The 27,754-nt window shown below is 35.8% G+C and overlaps 1 protein-coding gene across 1 annotated transcript in view; it reads right to left on the reverse strand.

Annotated features, from left to right (window-relative positions):
* Window positions 1-27,754, reverse strand: part of LOC150088737 (synaptic vesicle 2-related protein-like) — a 91,672-nt gene that overhangs the window by 31,497 nt on the left and 32,421 nt on the right. The window contains exons 7-8 of the mRNA XM_090370295.1: window positions 17,749-17,877; window positions 758-963 (exon numbers count right to left, since the gene is read on the reverse strand). Of these exons, the coding sequence (XP_090226421.1) occupies window positions 758-963; window positions 17,749-17,877 (335 nt within the window). The remainder of the gene's footprint in view (window positions 1-757; window positions 964-17,748; window positions 17,878-27,754) is intronic.

Genomic DNA, 27,754 nt, shown 5'->3' on the forward strand with positions numbered 1-27,754 from the left:
GGGAGGGAATGATGCCAACAGTGGGGAAGATGGATCGCAAATTAGTAACACATACAACATACCTGATATCCTTCCTGATGAGGTAGAACATGTGCTGAAGAAAATGAAGAATCAGAAAGCCCTGGGGGAAGATGAAGTTACTGTAGAGTTGTTAAAATTGGGAGGAAGAGACATGACACAAAAACTGGCAAGATTCTTCACAAAATGCATTAGAAAAGGTGTGACGCCTAAGGAGTGGAATAATGCAATCATAGTTTTGCTGCATAAGAAAGAAGATAAATCAGAAATTGGAAATTATAGACCAATTAGCTTGTGTTAAAAGATAACTTAAACCTTTTTTAAACCCAACTAAACTATTTTTTCAAATATTTTTCTTTCCCAGGCTATATACACACATAAAAGTGCTCAAATTTATTAAGATAATTATAAACCAGATATAAGACAATTTGCTTTCAAACAAGTAGCATTTTTCAAGGACAAATTTGCATAATCATGCAGATCCTTGCAGGGTCTGCAAGATTGGTGGATTACATGAATCTAATAATTCCATTAATATGATACAGCTTAAAAATATGGAAACAAAGGAAATATGGGTTACAATTAGCAGGTTTTTTTTTATTATTAATTTTATTATTATTTTTGGCTGTCAATTAATGATAAAATTTGCTTGCCGGATCATTTTTGTAATTACTAATATTAAATTTCAATTCTAAAACTACATGAAAACTAAACTAAGTTCTACTTATTTAATATTTACCATATATACCAAAGGAGTAGTGTGGATCGACAATAGGTATTTTTAAAAAGAGATGCAATTTGTCCACGTCTAATATTACCAGACAGGCCAATAAGAACACCAGGTGGAAGGGTTGCTTTATTATTTGCTGCCATTTTTTTTAAAATGTTGACAGCTTGGAAGTTCTCACGGCTAACTAGAAAAAAACGGGCACTTTCTGGAAGCCACTAAAGAAACACAACCATAAATAAAGGTAAGGTAAAGAGAAATATAAAATACAGTAACTGAAAAATTTATTGTATCATCTATCCATATTCAATTATATTACACTGAATATCATACATTCCCTATGCTGTTTACATCATATGTAATACCTGCAGTAATAATTGTAAGTGAAAGGTGCATTTACAAGGTGACTTGTTGATATCAAACATCATTTCACCATGAATATATTGTAAAATCAATGTTTACTTATAGCAGTCAAAACTTTTCTGGCTACCAAACACATAAATGATTCACTGAAATATACAGACAATATATAAGATTTAAGATTGACTGAATTTATTTCAAATACTTTCTAATAGAGGGTTTAACTCCTCTGTAGCACAAGGAAACACATAAAACAGTATGTGGAAAATTCTTCAAAAATTCCACTGTCTGGGAAACAATTTTTCATAAAACATTTTTCACAATCAATTCTTCAAAGAGTAAAGACTTGCAAGTTCATACAAACAATACCACTTTGGAAGGGTCCCATGATCTTTGCAAGGGACCTGCTATAAGACTGTTTTACTATGACCAGAGTTGCAGTTTGGCAATAAACAGAATTAAAAACTGAATGCTTTAGTGCCTGTATTATATGCAATGCTATACCAGAGCTAATGTCAGCCCACCCTGTTTGTGGGATGAAAATTCTGTGATTGTGGCTACCATAATAAAGCTGATGTCCTAGTTTGCAAGAAAAAAAATCGGGGCCAACTTAAATTCTCAGAATATAGGTTTAGACTGGAAAGTCAAATAGAGAATGTATGAAAATCCAAGATTCATGGATACAACAGCCGCTAATAGTTGCACAGTTAGGTATTGGTATAACTAAAAACAAATATAGAATCCTATATAGTCTGAAGAACATAAAGGCACAATATGCCTTAATAATCACAGAGTCATGAATTTTGTTTTAGGCACAATATGTCTTAATAATCACAGAACCATGAATTTTGTTTTACTAATCATATGTAACTAAGTTAAGATTGTGCCATTAAATACAACATAGATCCTTATAAGAGTAAAGAAAGAATGAAGAGAATGAATTGTGGGATTACTTTTTTTTTTTCTGCCACAACAGCCATGATACCCAAATAAACACTTTACAAGATGTCCTTAGAGGTACATCAAACATAACCACTCAAAGTGAAGAATTAAACTATAACATTAGCATTATTATCATTGGCAAGGCAAAAAGAGAATACTATTGGTGCATAAAATTAATTTTTCATTCTTGTAGATTTTTCTTTTTTGCACTTTTGATATTCTGGTTTATTGGTTGCATATAAGACTGAAATTTAAAATCACTTTAAAATAATACTAAACCATATATAATACATAATGAGGAGCAACCTAGAAAACAAGATACAGGGTATTTCAGAGACTGTTGGGAGTCATTGCAGTACAAGTAAACACATGGTTTTTTTTTTTTTTTTTTTTTTGTTAGTTGTTGGTGCATTGGCTTCTGTGGCCATAATGCACCTCCCAAAGTTTTTGCATTTTATTGTGATCCAAGCCAGAGGCGGGATTTGAACACGCGACCTTTGGGTTGCCAGGCACGCACTTTACACACCTGGCAAGCGCGATCGGCCATGGCTTGTGTTAGGGTAGCTAAGAATATGAACAAGTGCATGTATACTTGCGTATACACCAATGATAGGAGTTTCGTAATTAAATTTGATGAATTTGAGGTGTTGGTCAAAACATCAAAGGCAGATATTGTTGGGATATCAGAGACATGGTGTCACACAAATATAAGGAATGCAGAACTGGAATTTGGGAAACACATAAAATCCAAGGAAGTACAGCCAGTTGGCATGGGGTGGACACAGCACTGTTGAGTCAGTCTGGTGTGACATAAGCATTGGGAAAGCAAAATTGAGAGCAGGAGTGTGTTATAGGCCTAATGACTCTGATGAGTATAATAAGCAACTGTACAGAGAAATAGAGGGGACCAGTAAATCACAGTGTCTTATAATTGGGGATTTTATTTTCCCAGATATAGACTGGAACTTGTGGGTTCATCATTCACACACTAGCAAGACATTTATGTATTTATTGGATGATCGTTTTCGACAGCAGCATGTTCAGGAGGCAACTAGAGGGAGTAATACTCTTGATAAAGGAACCAGTAGGTGGAACCACGCAGATAAAGGAACCACTAGGTGGCAGTGATCACAGATTAGAATCAATTGATGGTTCACACACAGATCAGAACCACTAGGTGGCAGTGATCACAGTGGTTCCTAGGGATTTACTCAAAGAGGTAACTACCATCAGGGGTAAAAGGAAGGGTTTTTGCTTTCGTAAAGGTAACTACAGTGGTCTGAGATAGTATTTAAATTCTATATGGTGGGACCAATTGATGATGTCACCAACAGCAAATTCAAAATGGGACGCATTCAAAGAATTAATCTTGGAAGCTACTAGGCTTTTCATACCAACTAAGAAATATTGTTCAAGGTTCAGCCCTAAATGGATGTCAGATGAACTAATGAGACATGTGGCAGAGAATAAAAATGCATTGGATACACATAAATTAACAGGTGACAGGGAAGCCTATGATAGATATAAGCTGGTCTGTAACCAAGTCACATAGGAGGTTAGGCAGGCAAAGGCAGATTACGAGAAATCTTTGGTAAAGGATCCAAAGAAAAACAGCAAAGAGGAAAGGGATGAATCAGATTGGTCCACTGGATATTGATGGTTCAACTGTTGATGATCCTGCTCAGGTGGATAACAAACTAAATGAGTATTTTGCATCTACAATCAAACATGAGGAGTTATTCAGGGAAGGGAATGCCAGAGGTGAATTAAACTCTGGCAGTGAGCTAGATGATTTTGTAATAACTGAGAGGAAAGTGGAGGAGAAATTGTTGAAGATAAACATAAAAAAGGTACCCGGGATGGATGGGATCTATCCAGTTATATTAAAGGAGGCAGCAAAGGAAGTAAGCAAACCCTTAACCATAATTCTGAGAGCTTCCATGGACTTGAAATGTGCAAATGTGACCCCAATTCACAAAGGAGGATCAAAGGGCGACAAGTAATTATAGACCTGTTAGTTTAACTTCCGTTCGAGGGAAATTAATGGAGGCACTGGTTAAAGAAGCACTGCAGGATCATCTAGACAAGACTTCAGTTACTCGGACACAGCATGGTTTTGTTAAGGGGAAATCTTGTCTGACCAATTTTATCGGATACTATGATGTGGTCACAAAGGAACTGGATGCAGGGAATAACTTTGATATCATATATTTGGACCTTAGAAAGGCTTTTGATACTGTGGCACATGGAAGACTGCTGCACAAATTGGAGCACTGTGGCATTGGTGGCAAATTGCTGCTATTGATAATGGGATGGTTGAGTGGGAGAAGACAGAGAGCAGTAATCAATGGACACTGCTCTTCATGGACTAATATTATTAGTGGAGTTCCTCAGGTTCAGTGTTGGGTCCATTGTTGTTTTCTGTATTTATAAATGATATTGATGATGGTATATCAGGCTTAATGTCCAAGTTTGCAGATGATATGCAGGTTGGCAGGGTTGTTAAGAACACTAATGGCAGTACGCTGCTGCAACAGGATCTAGAAAAGTTGAGCAGATGGGCTGAGAGGTGGCAAATGAAGTTTAACATTGACAACTGTAAAGTACTACATATGGGAAGCAGTAACCCCAGAGTAACATATCAATTCTGTGGTACTACACTGACAGTGGTAGAGAACAAAAAGGATCTGGGGGTAATTGTGCAGGCAGGTATGAAGTTTTCTGTGCAGTGCAGACAGTCTGCAAGAGTAGCTCATGGTGTCTTGTCAATGATATACAGGAATTTTTCTAGCAGGGATAAGGAGGTGATTATCCCCTTGTATAAGGCAATGGTCAGGCCACACCTTGAGTACTGTATACAGGTCTGGAGGCCTCATTTTAAGAAGGATGTAGAGCTGCTGGAACGAGTACAGAGAAGGGCAACAAGTTTAGTGAATGGAACAAAGGGTTGCTCTTATGAAGAAAGGTTTAAGTTTTGCAAATTACAGTGTCTGGAGACTAGGCACTGGCGAGGTAATCTGATATAGGTGTATAAAGCCTTGAATAGTTTGAACATGCTCAATGCTGATGGGATTCTTCCTCTTGCTCAGAATAATCACCTGAGAGGGCATAAATTAAAATTGAGGAAAGACAGATGTAGGATAGATGTGCGAAAGTTTGCCTTTAGCCAGTGGGTGGTTGGTTGGTGGAACAGACTTCCATCCTTTGTTGTGGAAGTTGATTGCCTAAATAAATTTAAGGCTGAGCTGGACAGGTATTTGGAACAAACGGAGGGATGAAATGGGAGCGTTTTTTTTTTTTTTTTTGGTTGATGCTGCATAAGCTTGCTTTCTTGCATCTACGAATGCTAATAACTGAAATGCTTTATCTTCTTTAGTAATACTGTTACATGCATTAAAATACATTGTGCCTTTTTATCTTGAATATACTGTGCAATAATAATTCATTGTAAGGCCCAGAGAAAGAAAGGCCCAGTGTACTGAAGTTTCTTTGCATATCCATGAAATTCCTTGCCTGAATGATGGAATTAACATAATGCTATCATTCAAGTAAGAAATTTTTATAATAGTGCATGCTGAGCTGGCTAAATGATCCTACTTGTATTATTGTACCAGCATAATTGTACCAGCATACATGTGTGAAGTAACTGCTTGAGCTGCTTGCACCTAATGCTATCACTGTTAGCAGCAAAATTTTACTGAGTAAAAGGTTCCTTACCCTCGTGACTATTCACAATGTTCTCCGTAAAGTGTAACTTCTTTTTTCCATTTAGGGAAATATCTGCTGGTACAATAATACAAATAGGATGATTTAGCCAGCTCAGCATGCACTATTATAAAAATTTCTTACTTGAATGATAGCATTATGTTAATTCCATCATTCAGGTAAGGAATTTCATGGATATGCAAGGACACTTCAGTACACTGAAAAGTCTGGAAAATAGCAATATTCGTTGTGGGGGGGGGGGGAACCAACTAAGATATATAAAGCCAAAAAACGATTGAGCAAACTTAATAATGGAAACATATTTTCTACTTCTAGGATAATACAAACAAGGAGACACTGTATTTTGTTTAATTCAAACTAAGAAAAGATGTTGACCGGATACATAAAAAAAATTTCCATTAGTTAAGAGTAAAAATTACTGAAAAAACTTCCCACCTAGTTTTGTAGAGGTAGGGAGCTTATGTAGATTTAAAGCATAATTAGATAAATATTTGGAAGGGGTAGATAAAATTTAAAACTTGGGAGTCATTTTATTTTATCTAATTTTTATTTATTTTTTATGGTAAATGCTATATAAAGGTTTTGTTTCCTTATATCATTTTGCCATTTTAAAACTAATACTAAAAGTGCATATTTTTTTATTTTATTTATTTTTATTTGAAGCTATCCATAAGACATTAATAGAATATTACTATTCTACATGTCACTAATGAAGGGTGATCACAAACTTCTTCACAATAAGGTGTTAGGCACTGACTTATTAAAATTGATTAATTTTCACATACATGCAATTTAGTAATTTAGCATTATGCAATGTAATTTTATTCTTTGCTGAATTATAAAAATTTTCAAGGACATTTAACTTTAAAAAGAGACATTTATTGTTAAATCATATCACTGCTACAATAAATTATGTTCTTGATACACTTGGTCCTATCAGTGACTGATAACTATTGGTTGTTTTGATAAGAGCCTATCATAGGGACTGGATCACAGTTAGGAACAATATAATACCTAATAAAAATCAATACAGGCAACCCACATATAACATTTTTCTTCTACAACATGGTTTCACTCTAACGTGATTGATAAATTGTGGCAATTCTAGCACAACACGGTACTTATATTACACAATTTTGCTCTAACACAGTTAGAGAATTTCAGTAAACCTCACATAACAGGGCATTTTTGGAGCTTTTGTGCAGGAGAAACCATACTATTTTTATGTTGGATGTAATTTTTCAACATTTCCACTCTTTCTGAATTCTCACTTTTGACTCGCTAGTCAAAAAAAATTGAGAAATCCCCGTATTTTATTTTGTTGGGAAATCCCCATATTATGTTCTGTGCTATTGAACTTGTGGAAAAATCTAGATTTCAAAGGTTTATTACTATTGGATAGCACACCAGGCCATCCAAATGATTTAAGTCATCCAAACATTGAAGTTATGTTCCTACCACCACAGTTGTACTTGGTTAATACAACTTCTTTCATTCAGCCATTTGATCAAGGCATTATATCCACTTTTAAAACTCATTACATCAGAAAATCATTGCGATGGATTTTGGAAAAAAATTGATTTCGAATCTATCGAAGTAATGGAGGCATGGAAACATTTCTCAATTGTGGACTGTGTCAGAACCATAGCTTTACTGCTGAAAGAAGTAAAACTGTCAACATTAAATATGTGTGGAAAAATGTATGGCAGAGTCAGTTCATTCAGGAAATATGGTCGAACTGGCAGAAAATGGAATTGGTGCGAAAGTAGAACTTGATATGTTGGTAGAAGGGAAAGGTTTTGATGATATGACTAATCAAGCCCTTGTGGGTAGCACAGTTGATAGAATTGCGCTCTCCCCCCACCACAACAGATGGAAAAGACCAGAGTTTGAATCCCATCGATGATGGGAGGAATTTTTATGGGTCTTTTACACAATGTGGCTGAGTTAGTAGGGCTCAGGCAAGGGTAGCATGGTTTTTCCTCATGGAATCTCGGGTTTTTCTCCAGCAAAACAGAAAATCTACCTCAGGACAGACAATATACAAAGAGAAACATGGCCTTAGTTGCCTATGCTCCTAAAAAAATAGAGATATGATTACTGAAGACGTTCAAGAATTACTGGTAGAAAAAGAGGGTAGTGAAGCGAATTGGTGGAAATGGTATTGGAGGTAAAACCAAATAAATTCAGAGAATGATAGCGCAGATGAAAAAATTCTAAACTTCCAAATTTTATACTAAAAAGCATATGGGAAGGCATAAACTTAGCTGAGCAATTAGAATCTTATTTTTGAATGAAGATTATTAAATGAAAGGAGCCCAAAGTTCAAAAGGGAGCTTCAAAAATGCTTGGTTCCATACAATGAAATTCACAAAGATTTATCAAGAAAAAGCAAACAAACCCAGGACCCAGATTACTGATTTTTTTTTAAGACAGTAGAAGATACACGAAATCTAGAATGGTGTATTTTTTTTAACATTTTGTTAATGAAATATTTCTGTATTTTTGTTAGCTTTTGGAATGTAACCCCCTTTTTGTACTTTTTCTTAGTCCCGTATAATATGGTTTCGCACAACATGACATTTTATAGGAACTTAACTACCGTGTTATATGAGGTTTACCTGTATTAGGTTCACAGAATTCAGACACAGCATGGGTTTTAGCAATAGCATTAGTAAAGGCACATAATGCAAGAAAGCAAGCTTAAGTAGCATCAGCCAAAAAAAAAAAAAAAAAACTTTCTCATTTCACCCATCCACTTGCTCCAAATGCTTGTCTAGTTCTGCCTTGAATCTATTTAAGTATATCAACTTCTACAATGACAGATGGAAGTTTGTTCCAACAATCAACCACCTGCTGGCTAAAGGCAAACTTCCACACATCTATCCTACAACTGTCTTTCCTCAATTTGAATTTATGCCCTCTCAGACAATTATTCTGAGCAAAAGGAAGAATTTCATCAGCACTGAGCATGCTCAAACCATTCAAGGCTTTATACACGGCAATCAGATCGCCTCACAGGTGCCTAGTCTTCAGACACTGCAATTTGCAAAAATTCAGCCTTTCTTCATAAGAGCAACCCTTTGTTCCATTCAATAATCTTGTTTCTCTTCTCTGTACTCGTTCCAGCAGCTCTACAACATCTTTCTTAAAATTAGGCCTCCAGACCTATATACCGTACTCGTGATGTGGCCTTATACAAGGGGATAATCACCTCCTTATCCCTCTGAGAAAAATTCCTGTATATCATTGACAAAACTCTATGAGCTACACTTGCAGACCATCTGCACTGCTCAGAAAACTTCATATCTGCCTGCACAATTAACTCCAGGTCCTTTTCACTCTCTACCACTGTCAGTGTAGTATCACACAGCTGAAACATTACTGTGGGGTTACTGCTTCCCATATGCAGTACTTTACATTTGTCAATGTTAAACTTCAGTTACCACCTCTCAGCCCATCTGCTCAACTTTTCTAGATCCTGTTGCAGCAGCTTACTGTCATTAGTGTCATTCACAACCCTGTCGACCTTAATATCATCTGCAAACTTGGACATTAAGCCTAATATACCATCATCAATATCATTAATAAATACAGAAAACAACAATGGACCGAATACTGAACCCTGAGGGACTCCAATAATAACATTAGTCCACAAAGAGCAGTGTCCATTGATTATAACACTGTTTTTTCCCACTCAACCATCCCTTTATCCATAGCAGCAATTTGCCTCCAATGCCACACTGCCACAATTTGTGCAGTCTTCCATGTGCAACAGTATCAAAAGCCTTTCTAAGATCCAAATATATGATATCAAAATTATTCTTTGCATGCAGTTCCTTTGTGACCACATCATAGCATCCAATCAAATCGGTCAGACAAGACCTCTCCTTACCAAACCCATGATGTGTCCGAGCTAGAACTGCAGTCTTGTGTAAGTGATCCTGCAGTGCTTCTTTAACTAGTGACTCCATTAATTTCTCAGGAACAGAAGTTAAACTAACAGGTCTGTAATTACTTGTGTTGCCCTTTGATTCTCCTTTGTGAATTGGGGTCACACTTGCACATCTCCAATTCACTGGCACCACCTCTGAGGCCAAGGAAGCTCTGGTAATTATGGCTAAGAGTTTGCTTACTTCCTTTGCTGCCTCCTTTAATATAACTGGATAGATCCCATCCACTCCAGGTGCCTTTCTTCAACAATTTTATCCTCCACTTTGCTCTCAGTTATTAAAAAATCGTTTAGCTCACTGCCAGAGTTTAATTCACCTTTGACATTTCCTTCCCTGAATAATGACTCATGTGTGAATGTAGATGCAAAATACACATTTAGTTTGTTAGCTACCTGAGGAGGATCATCAACAGTTGAAACGTTGATATCAAGTGGAGCAATCTGATTCATCCCCTTCCTTCTATAGTTTACATAAGTAAAGAACTCTTTGCTGTTTTTCTTTGCATCTTTTGCCAAAGATTTCTTGTAATCTGCCTAACCTCCTCTGTGACTTGGTTACAGACCAGCTTATATCTATCATAGGCATCCGTGTCACCTGTTAATTTATATGTATCCCATACGAAATTTTTAGAAATCTTCAAGTACCGTGTTAATAGACTAGAAAAGAATAGCAAAAGCTTAAAAAGCGGTACTCACCTTGAAATTAATCTGCGATGGTTTACTTAGGTAGCGTGGTTAATGTTTAAGTTGAATTGTTAAATTGAAAAATTAAAAGGGAGGGAAGTAGGTAAAAGTTGACTGAGTTAAATAGGCGCAAGGAAATAGAAGTATACACATCCAATCCTTGGTTGTCATCGAAATAAAAGAAAAGAAAAGAATAGTTAAAAACTGTAAGTGAATCCGGTGAAGCCAATAGTCTTTACGAGGACTTTCGTTAGTTAAAGAACGTCTTCAGTTGGCAATGTGTGGGGAGAGAACGCGCATGGTATTTTAAGAATAAAAAATTATACTCTCGTGATGCCTTTTTTGACATGTGGGAACTTTAATCTCGAGAGGTTCCAAATTGGGGAAAGATTGAAGGGGAGTTTAGAATTTAGAATTTTGAGGTTAGAGTGGTGCTTGTACCATTCAATAACTAGGGCTTCATATTGGAGTATTCTGTAGCTGGATTTTAGTTTAATGATGGAAATGGCAGAGTCGATGAGCGGGTTATGGTTGTGAGTCTGGGCACGAGTTGTAAGTTCTGTGGCAGATTGGTTAGACATGAGACTATGGAAATGGTAGTAGGCACGGGTGTTGGATGTTTTTGATGAGCCAAATTTAGTAGTGGTACTTCCGATATAACATGTGTTGCAGTTTTGTTGACAATTAATGAGGTATATAATATTATTAAGGTCGTTTGTAGGATATTTGTATGTGTCTTTATAGGTGCTGAAGAAGGATCCTAATTTGTTGTAGGTGGAAAAAACAAGGGAGATATCAGTGTTGTTAAATAGGCGTCGGAACTGTCCTGCTAGTTCATTGTGGTGAGGGAGGACTATGCGGATGTTTCTTTTTTTTTTGTCTTTAGTTGGGGTGTTAGATTTAATTTTATTTTTAGCATTAAGGATTGTATTTAAAATAAGTTGGTGGGGGTAACCTCTGGATATAAATTTGTCAGTAATATACTGTATTTCATTGTGAAGGTCAGTGGGCAAGGAACTATACTTTAGTGCATTGTGAATTTGGTTATATAAAACTGCCTTTTTAGTGTTTAGAGGGTGATGAGAAGCAAAATGTAAGTATTTGCCGGTGTTTGTATTTTTCCTGAAAATTTTCGTATTTAATTTTGTGCCTGTTATATAGATAGTAAGATTAAGGAAATTTATCTGATTATTTTGTCCAATTTCAAGGGTGAATTTAAGTCTATCGTGTACAGAGTTAAGTTTTACGAAGAGGTTATCAATAATGGATCTGTTGCCTATTACAAGAATGTCGTCGGCATAGCGCATGTATAGTTTTAGTTCAGGGGGAAAGGGGTGTAGAATTTGGCCTTCAATGGCGGCTAGGTAGATTTCGGATAATGGGGCCGAAATCCCCAGTCCCATTGGTAAGCCAAATATTTGTTGGAAGATTTTTCAGTTGAATCTAAAAAATCTTGCTTCTAATAGAAGGGTGGCGAGTTCAAGGATATGGTCTATAGAAAGGGAGGTACGTTTTGTTAAGGTATCATCTGTTTCTAAGAGTTTGCGTAAGGCTTGTAAAGTAAATGGAATATGGACATTTGTGTAAAAAGAAGTAACGTCATAGGAAGCTAGGATGTCTGTATCGGATATTATGATATTATTAATTTTTTGAAAAGCTTGATTGGTGTTATTGATCTTGAATGTGGAAAATTTAGTAAGGGAGGTTATAATTTTGACCAGGAAGGAAGATAAATTAGCGAAAGCTGAATTGCTGTATGATACAATTGGTCTTAAAGGGTGGTCAGCTTTGTGTAACTTGATAATCCCAAACATGTGGGGGAGGATGTTATTGCGAATTCCAATTTGCTGTAGTGTGGAAAGGTTGATTTCCCTATTTTGCCTGAGTTTCCTGAGAATTATGTCGAGTTTATTTTTGAGTCTTACGATGTTATGGTTATTAACATTTATGTATGTGTTTGGGTCTGCTAAGATGGATTCTAATTTTTCGGTGTAGGTGTCTTTATCTATTATAACGATCGTATCACCTTTATCAGCTTTTTGAATAATAACGTTAGAAGTTTTACTGAGTTTGTGTAAATCCATAAGCTGTTGTTTTTTTATATTAGAGCAGGAAGAAAGTTTGGTATTAATAATACTATTTGTTTGGTGCATTAGGCGCCATTTATCGGGCTGATGTTCGAGTTTGGACTGGAGTTCAACGATGCAGTCTTTTATAGGGTAATGTTGATTTTTGATGGCAAAATTAAAGCCATATTCCAGGCCAGAAAGTTCAGCGGGTGTAAAAGATTTGGAAGAGAGGTTAACGGTGGTGATTTTTGCGGGGGAACGAGTCGTAAGGGAATTCCATTTTTTATTATGTCTTTGTATTATTTCTTGGTTGGTAGCATTAATACGCGTATTGTTTTTGTTGGTGAACTCGATCCAGGCATGAGGGGGTCATTTCTTTTTTAAGGTAAAATCTGAGTTGGTGTATACTATTTAAAAGGCTATATTTTTTGTTATATCTCTTCCTGATTTCTTCACGGATGATCATAATAGAAGTGCGGTGTACGATATGTGGATATTTTTTTTTTTGCAATTATTTTTAGGAAAAAGGCGGGCAAATTTGGGGATGATATTGTGGTGGAGACATTTTTGTAAAAAGGCAATGTGTAACTTATTGGAAAAATATTTGATGAGTATACTAGTTAGTTGAGTTTTTTTATGATTATTAGACATGTCTAAAGGCATCAGAGAGAATAAGGAATGTGAAAAAAATTAATTAAATTAATTTTATAAAGACACATACAAATATCCTACAAACGACCTTCATAATATTATATACCTCATTAATTGTCAACAAAACTGCAACACATGTTATATCGGAAGTGCCACTACTAAATTTGGCTCATCAAAAACATCCAACACCCGTGCCTACTACCATTTCCATAGTCTCATGTCTAACCAATCTGTCACAGAACTTACAACTCATGCCCAGACTCACAACCACAACCCGCTCATCGACTCTGCCATTTCCATCATTAAACTAAAATCCAGCTACAGAATACTCCAATATGAAGCCCTAGTTATTGAATGGTACAAGCACCACTCTAACCTCAAAATTCTAAATTCTAAACTCCCCTTCAATCTTTCCCCAATTTGGAACCTCTCGAGATTAAAGTTCCCACATGTCAAAAAAGGCATCACGAGAGTATAATTTTTTATTCTTAAAATACCATGCGCGTTCTCTCCCCACACATTGCCAACTGAAGACGTTCTTTAACTAACGAAAGTCTCGTAAAGACTATTGGCTTCACCGGATTCACTTACAGTTTTTAACTATTCTTTTCTTTTCTTTTATTTCGATGACAACCAAGGATTGGATGTGCACTTCTATTTCCTTGCGCCTATTTAACTCAGTCAACTTTTACCTACTTCCCTCCCTTTTAATTTTTCAATTTAACAATTCAACTTAAACATTAACCACGCTACCTAAGTAAACCATCGCAGATTAATTTCAAGGTGAGTACCGCTTTTTAAGCTTTCGCTATTCTTTTCTATGTATCCCATGCATTTTTCTTCTCTGCCACATGTCTCATTAGTTTATCTGACATCCATTTAAGCCTAAACCTTGAACAATATTTCTTAGTTGGGATGAAAAGACTAGTAGCTTCAAAGATTAATTCTTTGAATGCTTTCCATTTTGAAATTGCTGTTGGTAACATCATCAGTTGGTGCAACTGTATAGAATTTAAATACTGTCTCAGACCACTGTAGTTACCTTAACAAAAGCAAAAACCCTTCCCTTTACCCCTGATGGTAGTTACCTCTTTGAGTAAATCTCACTTCAGCACACTGTGACCACTGGCAGCTAGTGGTTCCTTTTATCTGCAGATTCTTAATGCATGAAGAATCACTACTGATAATCAGATCAAGAGTATTACTCCTTCTAGTTGCCTCCTGAACATGCTACTGTAGAAAACAATCATCCAATAAATCCAAAAAAGCCTTGCTAGTGTGTGACAAATTCCAATCAATATCTGGGAAATTAAAATCCCCCAATATAGGACACTCTGATTTACTGGCCCACTCTATTTCTCTGTACAGTTGTTTATTATACTCATCAGAGTCATTAGGCCTATAACACACTGCTACTCTCAAATTTGATCTCCCAATGCTTATGTCACACCAAACTGACTTGACACTGCACTTTCTTGGATTTTATGTGTTTCTTAACTAATAGCATAACCCCTCCTCCCTTCCTATCTTGTCTATCCTTCCTGTACACATTGTACTCCCCAAATTCCAGTTCTGCATTCCTTATATCTGTGTGACACCACGTCTCTGATATCCCAACAATATCTGCCTTTGATGTTTTAACCATAATCTCAAATTCATCAAATTTATTTACCAAACTCCTAGCATTGGGGTACACACAAGTATACATGCCCCTGTTCCTATTCTCAGCTACCCTAACACAGCCCTTGTTTACTTTTTCCACAATGACTCCTAGCAGTCCCTGGAATCTCCTGCACCTTGTTTTCCAGGCTGCTGCTCATTCCAATAGAAGCAGTGCAAGAATCACTTTCACCTCTGCCAGCGACTACTGTTAATATATCCCCCCAAGCTAGCAGCTTTCTGATCCATCTAACACTGCCTCGATAGCGTCATCAAATATTCTTGCACCCTTTCTATTTAAGGAGAAGTCTGTGATACTATGATGTGGCCACAAAGGAACTGGATGCAAAAATATTTTGATATGATATACTTGGATTTTAGGAAAGCTTTTGATACTGTGGCACACAAAAGACTACTATACAAATTGGTGCAGTATGGCATTAAGGGCAAGTTGCTACAAAGGATAAAAGGATGATTGAGCGGGAGAAGACAGATAGTGGTTATCAGTGGACACTGCTCTTCATGGACTAATGTTATTAGTGGAATCCCTCAGGGTTCAGTGTTAGGCCCATTGTTGTTTTTGGTATTTATCAATGATATTGAGGAAGGTATATCAGGGTTAATATCTAAGTTTGCAAATGATACGAAGGTTCTCAGGGTTGTTAATGACAGTAACGATAGTATGCTACTGCAAATGGATCTGGAAAAGTTGAGCAGATGGGCTGAGAGGTGGCAACTGAAGTTTAACATTGACAAATTTAAAGTACTGCATAAGGGTAGCAGTAACCCCAGGGTAATGTACCAACTGTGTGGTACTACACTCAGGGTAAGAGAATATGAAAAAGATCTTGGTTTAATTATGCAGTGAGATATGAAGTTTTCTTAGCAGTGGAGACAAGCTGCTAGGACAGCTCTTGAGGTCTTGTTAATGATATATGGAAATTTTGCTAGCATGGATAAGGAGGTTATTATCCCTTTGTATAAAGCAATGGTCAGGCCACACCTTGGGTACTGCATATAGGTCTGGAGGCCTCATCTTAGGAGGGATGAAGAGCTGTTGGAACAAGTACAGAGGAGGTCAACAAGATTGGTGAGAGAAACAAATGGGTGCTCTTACCAAGAAAGAGCTTAAGTTCTGCGAATTGCAGCTACTGGAGACTAGGCACCTGCGAGGTGATCTAATTGAGGTGTACAAGGCCTTGAATGGTTTGAGCAAGCTTAATGCTAATGGGATTCTACCTCTTGTTCAGATTACTCACCTGAGGGAACATAAATTCAAATTGAGAAAAGACGTAGAATAGATGTGCTGAAATTTGCCTTTAGCCAGCAGGTGGTTGATAGTTGGAACAAACTTCCATATGTTGTCATGGAGGTCAACAACTTAAATAAGTTCAAGGCAGAAATAGACAAACAACTGAAGTGAATAGATGGGTTAAATGGGAGGGGTTTTTTTTTTTTTTTTTTTTTGGCTGATGCTATATAGCTTGCTTTCTTGCATCCTATGCAACTTGCTTGCATCAAATGCTAATATTATGAAATTTAAAGGTAACTAAAGATTTTATGAAAAGATAAATAAGATTTGATAATGTAAATGAGATTTATTTTATTTACATTATCAAATTAATTGATACTCTACATTTAATATATAATACTACATAAGAATGCCAATTACAGCAATAACCCGGATAGCACTGATAATTGGTATCGAAACTATTCCGTGTTATGTTTTAATTGAATGCATACCAGAGAAATAGTCTATAAACAAATTATAATAAATCTATGAACAATTTGCACTTGATAGCCAATTAAAAGGATTTGAAATAAAAACAATTGCAAACATTTTTTTAATAAAAAGGTAACATCATAAGAGACGAGAAAAAAGCTTTAAAAAAGGTGGTTGTTTATTTAGGTATTTCGATAATGAAGTCTGGTGAAGTCTTTTCTTTTTCTTGACATTCAAGTCTTTGTAGCATCGAATCCCATCTTGTAAAATTTGCTGTATCTTGATGCTATGTTCAACATTGGATCTCCATTCATAATCGCCTCGCAGGCCATGTCAACCCCCTCCCCCAAAAAAAACTCTCCAATCTTCTGTTGAAAACATTTTTGGTGCCATTTCAGAATTGTTTTCCTCTTCTTCATATGCAGCTTGCTCATCAATTTCAACGAGAGTTGCTGTTGTTGTTATTGTTGTTAGTTTGGTTTTTAGGAGCACTGGCAACTAAGGTCATATTGCTCTGGGGATATGCAGTGGTCATTCCCTGACCTTTCTGCATCCTCCGTATTTGGTGGTGATGGGCTCGAACCCCGGTCTAATCAAGAAGCATGTGCTACGCACTACTGCTCCTTCCCTCCTGGCTACGGAGGCACCTAAGGAGAATTGCACCATCTAAGTCACTTGCATGTGAGTCAATGCAGTCACATACATTGACAGTGTCCAAAGTTTCGAATCCCAAGTCTTTTCCAATCTTCACAATGTTTTTGGCAGTTGTCTGAACTTGCGATTCAAAACCAGCGAAATCATTTACCAAATGGGGCAAAAGATGCTGCCAAAAGAATGCATGTTGTTGGCAGTGATTTCTAGCCAAGATGCAGATATATTTTCAATTGTATTTAAAGGGGTAAAAAAATGTGAAATGAAAAGTTTGAAAAGCTGTCACGTCTTCTCAAAAACAAGGTGAAATTAAGAATACTGAATACTGTTGCATGTTGCAGTTGACTGACTGAGGGGAGCTATTGTCACATGCACATATGAGACAATAGGGTTGGCACAGCTGAATATTGTACCATACCTAGACTACGACAATGCAGCATATATATATGTAGACTGTGTCTAGGCTATTGAATGAGTTTTAATATGCACACTAAATTTTTGACTTAAACTTAATTGAAAACCGTGTTATAGTGAAACCTGTGCTGTTTGAAACCGTGCTAAGCGAGGTATTGCTGAATAAACTTACCCTGCACAATATAATTGCCATGAATGGTGGAATAGCAATCAGAGCAAGTAAGGCTCTCCATGACTTTATGAAAACCATAACAACCCAAGTTAGCAAGATAATAAAGCATGTACCCACTGACCAAAATCCCTAAAAATAAAATCATAATTATCAGTGAAAGATGCAAAAAAAAAGTATTAAAATTGAGAAAGTACTTTGTAAAACAGAAATAAATTAAATAAAAATCTCTATTATTCTCTTATTAAAAGAGAAAATAATGGGGATGATTAATATTTTAAGTAACATCTCTTGCCACGAAGGAAGATTAGAGTTGGGATGAGGTACTTCTACACCAAAACCTGCCTTTTCATTGTCTGGCAGTTACACGGAAGTGTGCTGCTCTGGTTTTCAACTAACCATAACACAGAATCTGCATCATCATTCAAGTCATTAAATCCCTTAGCAACTGCACCCTTTCTAGCCTTATGATTGAGGAGAGTGCCTCTGTCATAACATCCTTTTCCTAGCTCTGAGCAAAATGGTTATTTTGCATATTCCAATCTATTTGGGATGAAATAAGCAAATTTTACAAGAATATTACAAGAGTATTACAAGATACTATCCATTTCCATTCCACCAAATGAAAATTTGTTCCGATTATCAATTACTCTCTAGCTGAAAATAAATTTTTGTACATCTATCCTGCAATCATCTTTTCTCAATATAAATTTATTCCCACTTATGTGTGTTGTCCTCGAAAGAGCAAGGATGCCATCAGAATTTAGTTTACTCGATTCATTTAAAGCCTTAAACATTTCAGTCAGATTTCCTTGCAGACACTTGGCTTCCAAGTGATGCAATTTCAGAACTGAAGTCTTTCTTGGTAAGAGTACCCTTTCTCTCCTTGACTAATCTTGTTGTTCCCCCCCCTCTCTCTCTCTCTCTCTCTCTCTCTTCTCTCTCTCTCTCTGCACTCATTAGAACAGAGACAGATTCTTCTTAAAATGAAGCTTCCAGACTTGTATGCAGTATTTAAGATTTGGCCTAACCATTGCCTTATACAACTGGAGCCGACCAGGCTAGCCAGGTGGGTAAAGTGCCTGCATGGCAACCCAAAGGTCGTGGGTTCAAATCCCGCCTTGGGCTTGGATCAGATTAGTGCAAAAACCTTAGGAGGTGCATTATGGCCACAGAATCCAATGCGCCAACAACTAACAAAAAAAAAAAAAAAAAAAACAACTGGATAATCAACTCCTTGTCCTTGCTAGCAAAATTCTTATATATCATTGACAGAATCCCATGAGATGTCCTAGTAGCCTGGAGGCTAAACTGCTCTGAGAACTTCATGTCAGCCTGTACAATTAACCCTAGGTTTCTTTCATTCTCGATAGCCCCGAGTGTGATACCACCCAGTTGGTATTTTAGTCTGGGCTTACTGCTGCCCATATTGCAATACTTTCCATTCATCAATGTTAAACCTCAACTGTCACTTCTCAGCCCATTTGTCCAACTGTATTACACCTTGAATCATGTCATTAACCACCCTGCTATCCTTTGTATCATCTACAAACTTAGACAATAGGTTTGATATGCCTTCAAAATATTGTTAATTGATGCTGAAAACAGAAAGGGGCACAGTATTGCAATGTGATTGCACAGTACTGCAATCATATAACCGTCTTTCTGTCAAGATAATCTTGACAGAAAGACGGTTATATGATTTAATTTAATCACTGAATCCATTATTTTCTCTGGAACAAAATTCAAGCTTAGAGGTCTCTAATTATTAAGTTTCCCTTTTATCCCCTAGGTGAATAGGAGAGACAATTGCATATCTCCAATCTATAAAGACCACCCCTGAATCCAAGAATGAACTTGTAATTATGGCCAAATGCTTGCTAACCTCTTTTGCTGCTCCTTTTAATAAAATTTGACGTAGCCCATGACCCTCAGGTGCCTTATTTACTTGTAGCATCAATAATTTCTCTTCTACTTTATTTTTAGTTATCACAAAATCATTTAACTCTCACTTTTAGCTTGGTATACTGGTATACTTGGTATACGAGTATACAAATGTTAACTTGGTATACTTCTGGTGTTCCCATCTCTAAAACTTCTTCATGCATAAATGTAAATGTAAAATATATTTATTCAGTTTGTCAGCAACCTAAAAAGACATCAATAGTTGTGCTATTCATATCTAGTGGAGCAATGTGGTTCATTCCTTTCCTTTAACATAATCAAAGAGCTCTTTGATACTTTTCTTAGTCATAATCTGCCTTAGCTTGTCGAATCCGTTTAGCAACTTGACCAGAGACTAGTATGTAGTTAGTGTAGGTTTGTGTTTGTCCGATAATTTATAATTATCCAATGCATTTTTCTTCTCTGCCACTATTCTTATCAAGTCATTTAATATCCATGTACTTCTAAACCTTGAGCAATATCTTTTAGTTGGTATAAAAAGCTTAGTAACTTCTGCAATTACTTTCCTCAATGCTTCCCATTTAGAGTTTGCAGCTGGCAACATAATCAGTTGGTCCCACTGTAAAGAATTTAAAAACTATCTAAGACTACTGTAGTTACCTTCATGAAAGCAAAACCCCTTGCCTTTAACATTGACAGTAGTTGTATCTTTAAATAAATTGCACATCAATATATTATGATCACTGCCATCTAGTGTTTTTTTTTTATTTTTAGTTTCTTAATGCATGAAGAGTGACTGCTGATAATAATATCATGAATACTGTTTTCTTTTGTTGTCTTTCTAATATGCTGCTGTAAAAAAACAGCCATCTAATAAATCCATAAAAGTCCTGCTAATGTGTGAGATTAATTGCTGTATAGTTGTTTGTTATACTGTTCACAGTCATTTGACATATTACACTTTCCTACTCTCATTACTGTTTTCCCACTGCTTATGTTACAGCAAACTGAACCAGTATTGTACTGGCTACCCTCATCAAGTGGGTAAACTACCTTAGATTCTATGTGCTTCTTAATGAATAGCATATGTATCCCCTCCTGTCATGCCTGTCCTTTCTGTATACATTATACTCACCATATTCAAAATCCACATCCCTTATGTTGGAGTGGCACCACGTTTCCAGTATCCCTACAGTGTCAGCATTTGATAACAACCAATATTTAAAATCCATCAAATCTGTTTACTATTCTCATAATGTTAGTGTACAAGCAAGTATATGTGCACCTGTTTTTATTCTTAGGAACCCTAAAACAGCCCATGTATTTGTTTGACCTATGGTGATACCTTGTAATTCCCAACATTTTGTTTTCAGAATACTGCAAGTCCCAATAAATGCAGCACAAGAATAATTTCATTTCTGCTTGCATCTGCTGTTAATCACTTTTTTTTTTTTTTAATGAAAACCCCAAACACAAAAAGTATTAGAACCTATAATACTTAGTATTGCATATGGGTTTAAAATTTAGAAGATGAAAGAAGATATCTGTTGAAAACAACTCTAATTTCTGCAGACTGTAATTTTCAGGAAATATGCATGAAGGGAGATCATTCCAGAAAACAGAAGCTGAAGGAATAAATGATAAAGAAGAAAAGTTGACTTGGTGAATTTGAAGTTGAACGGTGAATGGATGTTGATCCACTGTGGTACATGTTCAGACTGGTTTGAGAGAGAGAGAGAGAGAGGGGGGGAAGGGGGGATTACAGGAGCCATTGCATCAGAATAGTGCCCATGGAAGTATCTATAGGAAAGGCACACAGTAGAAACACAACATCTATGAGACAGAGAGTGCAGAGACTTTGCAAGAGATCGGTTGTTAATTAACCTGACTGCCCTCTTTTGAATGGAGTTTAGAAGCCTGGTAGAGGGTTTGGGATACCAACCCAAATGTGGCAACAATATTCCATGGTAGGATGGATTTGACATTTGTACAGAATGAGTAGTTGTTTAGAAGAAAAGTAACAAGAGCAAAAGAGAAAACCTAATTTTTCAGAAGCAGAGGAAGCAATATTTGTGAGTTGTTTATGCCAAGCGAGATTAGAAGTCAGGTAATCTGTATTAGAAATATGTAATCTCGTATAGAAATCTGAGTGTAATAGAAGATAAGCACAGAAGCAGAAGAATCCTTTTTGTGAAATATAATACAGGACTGAGTTTTAGAAGGAAATTAAATAAGTTACCTTTGCCCCATTGGAGAATTACCTGGGATCAGCATTTAAGGAATTGGTAGTCGATATTTGAGAAGCTGAAGCTGTTTATGCAGGACAAGGTTTCTCAAGCTGGAAAGTGGAATGCAATGTGCTATTATCAGTAAAACTATGGATAGGATTTCCCGTCAATGTAAGAAGGTCATTGATATATAAGAGAGTAAAGAGTGGAAGAAAGAACTGAACATTGGGGAACACCAACATTAGTGGAGAGGTCAGAAGACAGAGAGCAGTCTGTCGCATCACCTGCAGTGAGCGGTCAGAGAGAAAACTGGATATACAATCGCAGTAAAACAGTTAGCAATCCATAAGATGGAAGCCTATTTAGAAGGCCTTTATGCCAGATGTGATCAAAAGCCTTTGAAGTGTCAAAAGCAACTGCTTGAGTTACAAACTTTTCTATTGAATTTGTCCATAGATGAGTAACATAAGCCAGTATATCACTAGTGGATCGACACAAACAGAATCCATATCAATGAAAACTGTCTATGATATTTATACTGTTTTTATTTTTTGTAGTATTCATCCATTTAATGCTTTGGCATATATATTGCTAAATATTTAAGCCATTTTTGGAAACTCTATAGGCTCAAAGATGCTGTGTGAGCCTATCTTGTTTTTCTTGATATAAGCAGGAAAAACTGCATAGACAAACACTTCATCTTAAGTACATGGTAAAATGAACTCAGCCTATCAGGTAAGTTCCTTGGCACTGCACTACTTTCAAACAAATGATATCACCAAAAGGTTACTCAGCTATTTTGTAATTTTTGAAGTACCCTTTTATACCTCAAGGCAGCTCACATTGAACAATTTATTTTTGTTTTTTCTAGGTTTTGTCACTAGAGACTATCTGCTATCTGATGCAGGATCAGTAAGTTACCAAGTATGCTGTCATAGCAGTGTCTCATCATTTAAAAGAAATGGCAAAATAACCTCCTCCCAGTGATGTCATTTGTTTGAAAGTAGTGCAGTAACAAGGCAGCCCATAAAAAAGTTGCAGTTTATTTTACCATGAAACCTAAGACCATAACATCTTATGCAATTTAAATTCTGCAGGGGAAAAAAAGGGAAAAAAAAGACAGTTGTATGCTTTTTACAGGTATTTTTTCCTTTTTTTCATTTAAAATAAGTGTCTAAAATGAAATGAAAGCTGGTGTATGAAAGAGAGAGAGAGGGCAAGAAATTTATGCAAATGAGGTTAAATAATGGATGTACTCTGAACAGTGACAAAGTTTTTTCTTTAGAATTTTCAAGACTGAGTCACACACAAACCTGCTAATGGGTATAGTTAAATTCATTAAACCATAATCAATAGATGCAAGCTTTGCATCAAGAAGTGGAAGTCACAGATTTTTGTTCAATTTGTGTAAGGCATTTCTTGATTAGGTATTCTTCAGTGGAAGCTAGAAAATTAATAGCTCTAAGACATTTCCAGTAAAACTAAATTAAGGAAGAATTATTTGGATATAGAACCATTAACCTGGTAGCAGTCCTGACAATAATAAACATGGTCGCACAGCACCTGTTGCCCAACAAATGTTTTTTTTTTTTAATTCTGTTTAAAGTAGACCAATGCTTAACCTTTTAATAATAGATTGCAAAATTTGAAATTTTAAAAATGTTGTGCTTTTCTTACATGTTATTTCAATGAATGAAACTAAACTTTTATTAATTCTGCTGGATATGAATAAAAAATGTTAGTGATAAAATATAAACATGAAACTAATAGACACTATCGTTTTACAGTCATCTTAGAAGGAAATTAAATTTATTCCAATCATATACAACATGCTGCCTGAAGGCAAATTTCATGTCATCTGTAGCTCCCTACAATTCTGTGTTCATGTCCCTGGTTCTGAATCTCCTATCAATGAGACAGCACCTAACTAAGCTGTTTCTTATATGGATGAATGTTATCCATAATTTAAGTTATAATTTAAGATGAATGTTATCCATATTTATGTTATAATTTAAGATATCTGCCAATATCAAAAATTATAACATAAAAATTGTTATTTACATGTGGGTTACAAGATGGAATGAAGTAAAGTAGCATACAATAGTAAGTGCATGGAAAAGAGCTATTAAATGATGATGATATTCTTGTTATGTTAGATAGAATCAAAGATGAAGAGTCTCAAAATGTGTTACCCAACAATGTAGAAAAGGATATTATTAATATAATTAAATATTAACTATTAATAATACCCTGGTTCCTTATTAAAAGGATATTAATTTATTGATGAATAAATGTAGCCAGTTGATTAAGACAAGCAAAATTATCATATGGTGCTGGAATAAGAAATAACAATTTCAAGGGTAAAATTCTGAAGGTGAAGCAGGAAGTAAAGGAGAAGGAAGTAAGGAAGCAAGAGCTAACTTAGACAAAGGCAAAATCTGTTTTGATACTCTTATTAAGTTTTTAGTTTCAATGAAGAATTCAAAAACTATTTCTTGAAATCCTTAACTTAGCTGAAATTTGCAGAAAACCTCTTTTAATGTAACTTACTTCAAATTCTGTACATGATGTTTGATAATTGTAGCACACTGAAAGGATTAGCATTACTAAATGCTAATCCTTTAGCAGTAAATAATTATCTACTAAATAGCATTTAGTAATTCTAGAAAAACAAAATCTGCATAAGAGATGGAAAGAGTCAGGCACTGTACAAGATCACATTGCCTTCTCCAGAGCCCGGGCAATGTTCAACCTCCAAAAATCATCTGCAAGTAAAAAGCATTTAAATGCAACCCTACGAAAAGGCAGATCATTTTGTGACTCTCAGTACACAGGAATTCCTAAAACACTGGACAGTGGACGGACCACATTGCACGGATCTCAAACACTGTGGCCCCGATGTATCCAGGCAACTTACCCATCAGCTACTGATATGCTCGTCACTGTTCACAACACCAGGAAGCAGCTTATAGAAATAAATTTTAATTGATATGTAGATCTTCTTTGTTTATGATATGATTTATTGTAAAACTGAAAGTGATGATCCAAAAGATGCTATACTGCACTTTCATCCATCACAGGTAAAAACATTTTTTTCATTATTAAATAAATTTTATTGTTAAAATGATTTAAGCAGAATTCTTTGTGCAGGAATTGTGCACAGAATTATAGTATTATTATTATTATTAAAATCTGTTCATTAATCAAAATCCTAATACAGCCATTATGTAAGAGGATGTATGCATTTTAGCCAATCAAGGCTTTTGTAAAAACAAATGAGACATTGTAAATTTGCTTTACATTGTATATTTTTCATAGTAAATAATAATAATAAGCATCAAATAATAGTTTAATAGTTATCAATTGATAGCAAAAATTAAATAACTTATTTTGTATCCTCAAATCTTACAGTTTATTAAGGTATAACAGGTTGATATTTCAGATTTTATATCTTGAAATTTCTTTCAGTGTTACATGCTATTACATAATCCTCTCTGACAGTATAATGACTTGGCCACCTTGTATCTCACATGTAGAGAGGGTTTGATTCTGTTAGATATCACTGGAACTTAAAACCACTTAAATTTGGGATGAGGGTAGCCAATCTCAGTTAGAGGGAATAGTCCTTCCTGTGAATTATTCCAAGCCTCTGAACTGTGCAGATCTCCTATGGATGTACAGTGAAGGTAAAGAAAGCCAAGATGAGAACCACGGCAAACTTCGGGAAACATACTAGAAAAACTGGTTTTCTGTATTAGAATTATGTAATCTCGTATAGAAATCTGAGTTATCTCCCTGCATTTTCGGTGAATGGACGGTGCGTGTTATCGGTGGTGGCGGTAGAAGTCAGTAATCATGTATTGATCGGTTTTTTCTCATTGTTAAAATCAGATTGTTGGAGTTCATGAGTGTAGTGCCTTCATGGCTGAAATTTACTTATGGGTACACCCTCCAGACTGTCTCAGTCTTGGGATGTTTATCCCCCCCTTCCCGCTGTTTTAAAATAGGAAAAATGACTTCTATTGCCACTACTGATAACATGCACCATCTGTAGAAGTTGTTTTCCTATTTTAAAACAGTGGGAGGGGAGGATATGAACACTCTGGGACTGAGGCAGTCTGGAGGGTGTACCCATAAGTAAATTTCAGCAAAAAAAAACCACTTGTGAACTCCAATAGACTGCTTTTAATGATTAGAAAGAGCTAATCAATACATCATTGTCGACTTCTGTTCCCACTGCCGATGGCACATACCGTCTGTTTGCCGGGAGTGCAGGGAGAAGCTGTGGTGGCGAGAAGCCAATTTGTCCTGTAAGTTTTCCCGAAGTTTGCCATGGTTTTCGTGTTGGCTTTCTTTACCTTAGCTGGATGCAGTTATATAAACATGATGTGTGACAAATTACATTCAATTGGAATATCATATGAAGTGATGAACTGTGACCTGAGTAGTTGCTGCAGCAACAAAAATTTCCAAGAATAACACTATTACAATCAGCTATTGTTTACTAATTTTCTGCATTGGGTTTTGTTTAAACCCTTCAGTGAGCCCATCAAAAAGCACTTAAAAGCACAAGCATTTAGTGAATTTTGCATATACATTCAGTGCTTTTAAAATCTATAAGAAATAACTTAAATATTGTAATTTTTTATTTTAATATTATAATTTTTTATTTTAATATATTAAATTAATATATTTTTGTTTAACTGAAAATATACTGTTCAAGATTTAGACCTAGTTGGATGTCAGATAAACTAATGAGGCTCATGGCAGAGAAAAAAAATGTGTGGGATGCATATAAATTATCAGGTGACACAGAAGCCTATGGCAGATAAAAGCTAGGCTGTAATCAAGTCACAAAGGAGGTTAGGCAAGCAAAGGCTGATTATGAGAAATCCTTGGCAAAGGATGCAAAGAAAAACAACAAAGACTTCTTTACTTATGTAAACTCTAGAAGGAAGGGGATGAATCAGATTGGTTCACTTGATGTTGGTGGTTCAACTTTTGATGATCCTGCTCAGAAAGCTGACAAACTGAATGAGTATTCTGCATCTACATTCACACATGAGGCATTCTGGGTTCGAGCTTCTTGTTCAGCAGCATCAGAATTAGCCTTTCACGCCGTTAATGAAAAGCATACTTTTTTATTTAATGAGGCCAAAATAGCAGAAACTGTCAAAATTAAATTACATGAGAATTCTATTAATGTTTGCCGGCCTTATCTAAACTCCGATTCATAGTCTTTTACGAGCATGCGTGAAGGCAAATAATCCTTATTTAAGTTTCATGCTCGCCCCTATTCGATAATTTTCATTCCTGTGATCACAAGATACAGTCGAAAAGCATTGTCAGCTTCAGGAAGGAAAATTGTTTTGCAAATTTTTTGTTAAATTAATTTTTTTGCTTAATTTTTAATTGTTTTTGTTTTAATTTCTGGAGAGTATCATACGGAAGTGTTCTACATATCATATTGAGGTAAGCTTCTCTTATTTTACAAATATCGATATCAACGTAGAACGTATTGAGCATTATAGCTCTGGTTCATACTATTAAATTCATTTTTAAACTCTTATTGACTATTTCATTCACTTTCTTTTTCTCCAGGTATAACCTATCGATACACACAATTATGGGGGATTTTTTGAACACCTTGGTGCAAAATTACATTAGATTAACACTAAGATACTCGGCCCAGAGTTACTATATTTCTTTTCTAAAATATTGCCTTCAAAACAACATTGTTCCGAAGTTTTCCAGGGTCAATTTAAATCATAAAATTTCGGGCGTTAAGCAACTAGCGCTTGCCACATCGCGTAATATAGTTAAACTTAAGATCTCGGTTCTAATAAACAAAAATACCTTTTCCAAGTTAGAAAACT

This window comes from Mastigoproctus giganteus, chromosome 3 (genome assembly GCF_048544385.1).
Source record: "Mastigoproctus giganteus isolate SK-2022 chromosome 3, ASM4854438v1, whole genome shotgun sequence".
In the NCBI taxonomy this organism is placed as follows: domain Eukaryota; kingdom Metazoa; phylum Arthropoda; class Arachnida; order Uropygi; family Thelyphonidae; genus Mastigoproctus; species Mastigoproctus giganteus.